Source organism: Cyclopterus lumpus, chromosome 14, assembly GCF_009769545.1.
Source record: "Cyclopterus lumpus isolate fCycLum1 chromosome 14, fCycLum1.pri, whole genome shotgun sequence".
NCBI classification, from domain to species: Eukaryota; Metazoa; Chordata; class Actinopteri; order Perciformes; family Cyclopteridae; genus Cyclopterus; species Cyclopterus lumpus.
Window position 1 is genome coordinate 23,269,006 of NC_046979.1, and position 8,847 is coordinate 23,277,852.

At 35.2% G+C, this 8,847-nt stretch overlaps 1 protein-coding gene across 1 annotated transcript; it reads right to left on the reverse strand.

Annotated features, from left to right (window-relative positions):
* Nucleotides 1-4,959: 4,959 nt before the first annotated feature.
* serpinh1a (serpin peptidase inhibitor, clade H (heat shock protein 47), member 1a) lies at nucleotides 4,960-8,847 on the reverse strand. Its single transcript, XM_034549363.1, has 5 exons — nucleotides 8,680-8,847; nucleotides 6,674-7,292; nucleotides 6,497-6,595; nucleotides 6,157-6,389; nucleotides 4,960-6,078 (listed from the first exon to the last, which is right to left on the reverse strand). Exons 2-5 carry the CDS (start codon nucleotides 7,269-7,271, stop codon nucleotides 5,776-5,778), a joined length of 1,233 nt encoding a protein of 410 aa, XP_034405254.1. The 5' UTR covers nucleotides 7,272-7,292; nucleotides 8,680-8,847; the 3' UTR covers nucleotides 4,960-5,775.

The window sequence follows — 8,847 nt, forward strand, 5'->3', positions numbered from 1 at the left end:
AATGATGAAGATGGGTTATTAATGATGAAGATGTTTTATTGAATGATGTTTTATTGAATGATGAAGATGTGTTATTGAATGATGAAGATGTGTTATTAAATGATGAAGATGTTTTATTGAATGATGTTTTATTGAATCATGAAAATGGGTTATTTAATGATGAAGATGTGTTATTGAATGATGAAGATGGGTTATTGAATGATAAAGATGTTTTATTGAATGATGAAGATGTTTTATTGAATGATGAAGATGATTTATTGAATGAGGAAGATGTTTTATTGAATGATGAAGATGTTTTATTGAATAATGAAGATGTGTTATTGAATGATGAAGATGTTTATTGAATGATGTTTTATTGAATGAGGAAGATGTTTTATTGAATGATGAAGATGTTTTATTGAATAATGAAGATGTGTTATTGAATGATGAAGATGTTTTAATGAATAATGAAGATGTTTTATTGAATGATGAAGATGTGTTATTGAATGTTGAAGATGTGTTATTGAATGATGAAGATGTTTTAATGAATGATGAAGATGTTTTATTGAATGATGAAGATGTTTTAATGAATAATGAAGATGTTTTATTGAATGATGAAAATGTGTTATTGAATGTTGAAAATGTGTTATTGAATGATGAAGATGATTTATTGAATGATGAAGATTATTTATTGAATGATGAAGATTATTTATTGAATGATGTTTTATTGAATGATGAAGATGTTTATTGAATGATGAAGATGTTTTAATGAATGATGAAGATGTTTTATTGAATGATGAAGATGGGTTATTAATGATGAAGATGTTTTATTGAATGATGTTTTATTGAATGATGAAGATGTGTTATTGAATGATGAAGATGTGTTATTAAATGATGAAGATGTTTTATTGAATGATGTTTTATTGAATCATGAAAATGGGTTATTTAATGATGAAGATGTGTTATTGAATGATGAAGATGGGTTATTGAATGATAAAGATGTTTTATTGAATGATGAAGATGTTTTATTGAATGATGAAGATGATTTATTGAATGAGGAAGATGTTTTATTGAATGATGAAGATGTTTTATTGAATAATGAAGATGTGTTATTGAATGATGAAGATGTTTATTGAATGATGTTTTATTGAATGAGGAAGATGTTTTATTGAATGATGAAGATGTTTTATTGAATAATGAAGATGTGTTATTGAATGATGAAGATGTTTATTGAATGATGATTTATTGAATGAGGAAGATGTTTTATTGAATGATGAAGATGATTTATTGAATGATGAAGATTATTTATTGAATGATGTTTTATTGAATGATGAAGATGTTTATTGAATGATGAAGATGTTTTAATGAATGATGAAGATGGGTTATTAATGATGAAGATGTTTTATTGAATGATGTTTTATTGAATGATGAAGATGTGTTATTGAATGATGAAGATGTGTTATTGAATGATGAAGATGTTTTATTGAATGATGTTTTATTGAATGATGAAAATGGGTTATTTAATGATGAAGATGTGTTATTGAATGATGAAGATGGGTTATTGAATGATAAAGATGTTTTATTGAATGATGAAGATGTTTTATTGAATGATGAAGATGATTTATTGAATGAGGAAGATGTTTTATTGAATGATGAAGATGTTTTATTGAATGATGAAGATGTTTTATTGAATAATGAAGATGTGTTATTGAATGATGAAGATGTTTATTGAATGATGTTTTATTGAATGAGGAAGATGTTTTATTGAATGATGAAGATGTTTTATTGAATAATGAAGATGTGTTATTGAATGATGAAGATGTTTATTGAATGATGATTTATTGAATGAGGAAGATGTTTTATTGAATGATGAAGATGATTTATTGAATGATGAAGATTATTTATTGAATGATGTTTTATTGAATGATGAAGATGTTTATTGAATGATGAAGATGTTTTAATGAATGATGAAGATGTTTTATTGAATGATGAAGATGGGTTATTAATGATGAAGATGTTTTATTGAATGATGTTTTATTGAATGATGAAGATGTGTTATTGAATGATGAAGATGTGTTATTGAATGATGAAGATGTTTTATTGAATGATGTTTTATTGAATGATGAAAATGGGTTATTTAATGATGAAGATGTGTTATTGAATGATGAAGATGGGTTATTGAATGATAAAGATGTTTTATTGAATGATGAAGATGTTTTATTGAATGATGAAGATGATTTATTGAATGAGGAAGATGTTTTATTGAATGATGAAGATGATTTATTGAATGATGAAGATGATTTATTGAATGATAAAGATGATTTATTGAATGATGTTTTATTGAATGATGAATATGTTTTATTGAATGATGAAGATGTTTTAATGAATGATGAAGATGTTTTAATGAATAATGAAGATGTGTTATTGAATGATGAAGATGGGTTATTAATGATGAAGATGTTTTATTGAATGATGTTTTATTGAATGATGAAGATGTGTTATTGAATGATGAAGATGTGTTATTGAATGATGAAGATGTGTTATTGAATGATGAAGATGTTTATTGAATGATGAAGATGTGTTATTGAATGATGAAGATGTTTTATTGAATGATCAAGATGTTTTATTGAATGATGAAGATGTTTTATTGAATGATCAAGATGTTTTATTGAATGATGTTTTATTGAATAATGAAGATGTTTTATTGAATGATGAAGATGTGTTATTGAATGTTTTATTGAATTATGAAGATGTGTTATTGAATGTTTTATTGAATGATGTTTTAATTTAATGATGAAGATGATTTATTGAATGATATTTTATTGAATGATGAAGATGTTTTAATGAATGATGAAGATGTTTTATTGAATGATGTTTTATTTAATAATGAAGATGTTTTATTGAATGATGAAGATGTTTTATTGAATGATGAAGATGTGTTATTGAATGATGAAGATGTTTTATTGAATGATGTTTTATTGAATGATGAAGATGTTTTATTGAATGATGAAGATGTGTTATTGAATGATTAAGATGTTTTATTGAATGATGTTTTATTTAATAATGAAGATGTTTTATTGAATGATGAAGATGTTTTATTGAATGATAAAGATGATTTATTGAATGATGTTTTATTGAATGATGAAGATGTTTTATTGAATGATGAAGATGTTTTAATGAATGATGAAGATGTTTTAATGAATAATGAAGATGTGTTATTGAATGATGAAGATTTTTTATTGAATGATGAAGATGGGTTATTAATGATGAAGATGTTTTATTGAATGATGTTTTATTGAATGATGAAGATGTGTTATTGAATGATGAAGATGTGTTATTGAATGATGAAGATGTTTTATTGAATGATGAAGATGTGTTATTGAATGATGAAGATGTTTTATTGAATGATCAAGATGTTTTATTGAATGATGTTTTATTGAATAATGAAGATGTTTTATTGAATGATGAAGATGTGTTATTGAATGTTTTATTGAATTATGAAGATGTGTTATTGAATGTTTTATTGAATGATGTTTTAATGAATGATGAAGATGATTTATTGAATGATATTTTATTGAATGATGAAGATGTTTTAATGAATGATGTTTTATTTAATAATGAAGATGTTTTATTGAATGATGAAGATGTTTTATTGAATGATGAAGATGTGTTATTGAATGATGAAGATGTTTTATTGAATGATGTTTTATTGAATGATGAAGATGTTTTATTGAATGATGAAGATGTGTTATTGAATGATGAAGATGTTTTATTGAATGATGTTTTATTTAATAATGAAGATGTTTTAATGAATGATGAAGATGTGTTATTGAATGATGAAGATGTGTTATTGAATGATGTTTTTTTTAATAATGAAGATGTTTTATTGAATGATGAAGAAGATGTTTTATTGAATTATGTTTTTTTGATTGATGAAGATGTTTTATTGAATGATGAAGATGTTTTATTGAATGATGAAATGGAAAGCTTCTCTTCCTGTGGACATTACCGTTCATGGCAAGCGCCCCAAAGATCAAAACGTTTCACAACCGCTCTTTATTTATTTATTTTTACTGCCGCGTCAGCAATAATTTGACATCATTTTCCAAGCAGCTCAGACAAAAGAGGAAACGGGCCAATAAGCATTATGCAACACAGCAATAGAGTCGAGACACAGCATGTCACGAGCATAACTGGACCAGTAATTAAACCATAAGAGACACAATAATCCTGTTGGATTATTAACAGCACGGTTATGACCATGTTTAAGACGTTGATGCAGTCATATTAAGGGCATAATTACAATGGAAACAAAACTTCACTTTATTAAACATGGGACTCGACCTCTTCCCACAACTGAAGATAATTGACATTCATCTAAGGCACTCACTGGATTGGTAGAGATGTCTTACATTACAATGCACTAAAAGTCATAATAGAAAATATGTTTCTTATAAAACAGTATTTGAAAAGAACATTGCTTAATATTTTTGCCTGATTAGGGTTCCTCTGAATAGTATTTCTGAAACATGATAAAGGCCTCAATCTGTTCACTTCATGTCTGTTACAGTTCCCCCTGTTTACGTTTTACATTTAAATATATAACTATTTATATGGCGCGTTATTTATGCAATTCTCCAAAGAATGCCGTATGATAGATTATAAATGATGGAATTTGCCCACCGCATGAAATTGTTCTGAAGTCATGAACCCAGATGTCCTCTAGGTGGTGTGAAACCCTAAAAAAGGTCCACTGATGCAACAATAAACAATATTCTCATGTTCACTGATGAACAAATGTCCTTTGTAACTGAAGCTAAATATAAGTTATTGAACCCCTCGCCAGCGGTCAGGTGGGAGGCTGATGATGTGGCTTTCAACCAGTGCCTTGCTCATTGGAGCAGCTGCCGGACCCGTCTGGGTGTACGCACATGTTCCTGTTGTGTCTGAACATGCACAGCGTACTGATTAAGAGCCCGTGTTCACCACGCAGCGTGGACCTTTACCACATTCCTCGTCCAGCTGGAGTTGTTCTCATGTTCTTCAGCTGGAGACCAAGAGGCTTCTGCTACACGACGGATATCTAAACTGAAGATGACACTTGGGGGTTGGTTCTTTTCCCGCGCTTTTATTGCAAAACCTGTAATAGTCTGAAACAATTCATATTTTGAAATTGTCAAATTTGTGCGTGCACACATTGTATTCTCTGTGTTTTTTTAATTTAAATCTGCCGTGCTTTGGGTTGTTTGCCAGTGTAGGTCAGTGCATTCAGGGAGGATCAATAACAAGAACAACATCCATGTAGCACCTCGGTTCCAATGTCGTGGAAAGCAGTACAACGGATCGGCGAAACAATTGTCAATATTCTCTTGTTAACTAATTAAAAGCAGCCAAACTTAAATTAAACATTGAGCACCATCAAATCTCTGCAGAAGTAAGATTGTTGTCCCCTTTTAAGAACATTGTTAAGACTTGTCAACAGAATTTCAGGCATTAATCAGGGAAATCATACTTAATGTAAGTCTTCAGTCCATATTGTGATCTGCCAATGCAGAATGAAAAAAGAAAGATATCAAATATTCTTCAAGATAAAAAAGGAGGGGAGTGCACAATGCTTTGAACACCTCTCTTCAGCCATGTATTGTGGAATGCTGTTGGCATGTGACGTTAAGGAATGCGCTTTCATTTCCCACCGCTCTCGGCATCCCGCAGTAGAAAACACACACACACACACACACACACACCACACACCACACACACACACACACACTGACCCAGGCTTTTGGGTGAGTGTGCTCACAGCTCATCTCTCATCTTATCGCCCTTCGGCCGGACCATCCTGCCCATGAACAGGATGGAGTTTGTCTTCTGGTCCTTCACGATGAAGATGAATGGGTGGTCGGCGTAGAACAGTTTGGGGTTTTTCAGCTTGTCCGTGCCTAAGATGCTCATGTCCATTTCGTTGCCGTCGGTGTCCCACTCCATGGCGGAGGCGTGGAACACGCTGGCCAGGTAGAGATCCTTCTTCCCGGACATTCTGGACAAGTCGGCTTTGGATTTGTCCACGGCCTCCGTCAGGCCCAGCTCCCCGAGGTGTTTCTGAACGGGGCAGAGATTCAGACTGTGTAAAAGAAGCTAGACGTTCTGACTGAGGGGCCCTTCTTTGGCATCTCTTACCTGCAGGTTGTGACTGACTTCCATGCTGACTTTGGGCAGAGACACGGCCACCGCCGTCTGCTGCAGCTTGCCCATCCACGTGTCCAGCTGCTTCTTGGTCAGCATCTTCTCCAGTCTCTGGAGAGTTTCCACTTGGTGGGGCATGATGAACAGCACTGTGGACTTCTTGTGAGCCAGAGGCATGCTCAGGAGCGTTAACTTGTTGGTTTTGTCATTGTAGAAGCCATAGAGGCCTGAGGAAGCAAAACAGGTGTATTACAAATATTAGCCATCTCTGCTGTCCACGGCCTGTGGAAGTATTTAAGTGTCACACGTGTTGTTTCTGAACTGTCTCCATTACCTGTGCGGTGCATCATCTGCACTGAAATGGTGTAGCTACTGGGCAACATGAATCCACGGCTGTCCACCATCTTATGATGGAACTGTTCATCCCAGTGAGCTGTGAGAAGCAAAGAAAACCTATTCATTCTGAGAGCATTTCAAGAAATAACACACGTCGTATGCGCAGCAGACTCACGTTTGAAGAACATAGCGTTGACGATCATCGCCCCGTCAGTCTGCTCTACATCCTTGGTGACCTCGGGCAGTTTGCCATCGGTCGATTTGGCTGCCCACTCGTTGATGGAGCTCACAGCGCTCTTCTTATCTCTGAAGTTTATCTTGAAGTGGTCACAGTTGTAGTGCTTCTTGCTGCTCTTGATGAAGTTCTCCACGAAGGTGACGGAGCTGGGTCCGTACAGGCGGTTGCTGATCTTCCAGGTGACGTTGCGGGTCTTTGGGTCACTCACCTCAGTCAGGAGCTCGGCCAGACCGGAGTGCAGCTGCTCGTCTTTGACTTTAGCTGCATTCAGAAGGGTTTTTACCTGAGAGGCAGTGGAGGCTTTGCCCCCAAGAGCCACCAGACCCAGAGAGGAGGCCACGACGACGGGGGATATGAGGATGTTTTCCAAACCTTTTTCCTTGGCCATGTTTTGGTAGAGCTTGAAAGCCAACTTGGCGCTGTTGTCAGCCAGGATGGTGGCGTGGTTACTCAGGACTTTGTCTGGAGAGGCCGTGGTGGCAGCAGTAGCTGAAGAGGCCAGGAGGACCAGGGCTGCCAGGTTAGTCGCCCACATGGTGTCACGCTATGAGAACACCTACGAGGGGACATGAAGACAAGCGTCGGTCATTCATGTGCTGACATCAGACGTAGGGCTGGGCCATCATTAGAAATGATGGTCTCAACTGATAATAATTGATCAGCACATACCAGCTCAAATTCCTCAGAAAATCTGAGAATTTTGCACTCAAGTTCTTAATTAAATGATTTCTGATATTCACACAAGAGTTTCTAAAACCATGACTATTGATTGAATTAGCCCATCGTGAAATATATTGTTATGGAGATATGAAATAATCTATACCGTGGTAGACCATGTACTAGGAAGACTAAAGATAGAAAACTCTTGTCTGGGGTGATGTTTGTTCTGTTTCAGTTTGAACAATCTCATTCACCTCACTTTTCCAAACTCAGGGAGCCCATGTTGTGGAGTATTTAGGGTTTAGTCTGCAGTTGTTAAGGGTAATAGCAGGAGAGCTGGGTTAGCTGATACCATTTCAGTGAGATCTCTCCCAGTAGCTCCAGGAAAGACTCACATAGCAGCCACGTAGGCAGCTGCAGGATGCAACCAAGCCAAACATGGTGGCCAGACTGGTCTGAGTTTCTTCATGCCTTGGCAACACAAAGGATTTAGGATTAGGAAAATGATCTATAGAAGAGTATGTGTGGTTGATGCTGATTGGTTCCTCGCGGTGCAGAAGAAGTGACCACGTGCTGACGCACACTCGACCAATGTCAGCTTTTTATCCCAGTCCACGTATATAGAGAGCAAGAAGAGGCTTTGTGCATATGGCCAGTTGTTGTCATAGTTTTATCTAACAATGAATTAAGTTAAGTATCAGCATTTTAATAAAATGCAATAAGGAAACCCACAGCTGAAACAGAAGAATGACAGACACCAGGAGTCTCCTCTCAGCTGCTCTAGACATGTCTCTACAGGCTCGTCTAGAAAGAAGGCTTTTGTCTACACCATTCTTCAAATGCTCTTTAGTTGTATGACTTGAAGATGAATCTTTAGTAGAACAGAATAAATACAGATAGATGTATCAAATGCTGATGATGTGATCTAAGTGTGTAAAGTAACACTGCATGTCATACTCTCTATAGATGACCCAGTGACTAACATTGGTACTTTAGTTTCATTCACATCCTTCAATGCACAAGAAACACTGTATGTGTGTTAAGGGCATCATTAAAAAAGTATTTGTATTTTGGAAAACTTTAAAAGTTGCAGCCAACTCCTTAAAGAATACTCACATACTTACTTACATACTTTGAGATTGTATCCTACTTTTTGTCTAACAACCTGAACACACAGCTTAACTGCAACGGAACGTGAAACCTCTTATTACAGATGAGGCTCTGTGGCCTCTTTTCACATGCCTCCCTTCCCCCTCTCTTACTCCCAGTGCTTTGTATCTTACCTTATTAGGTTTTCAATAACTTCTCCTCAAGCTTGCTTACAAATAGATCCCCCGGCGCTGATCCGCTCTATGTGAAGTTAATGTATGTAATGGTTGGAATCAGAGTTATCTGAGACAGTTCTCAGAGCATTAAAATCTCTGCCGGGATCTTCCTCTCAGGCCGGTCCC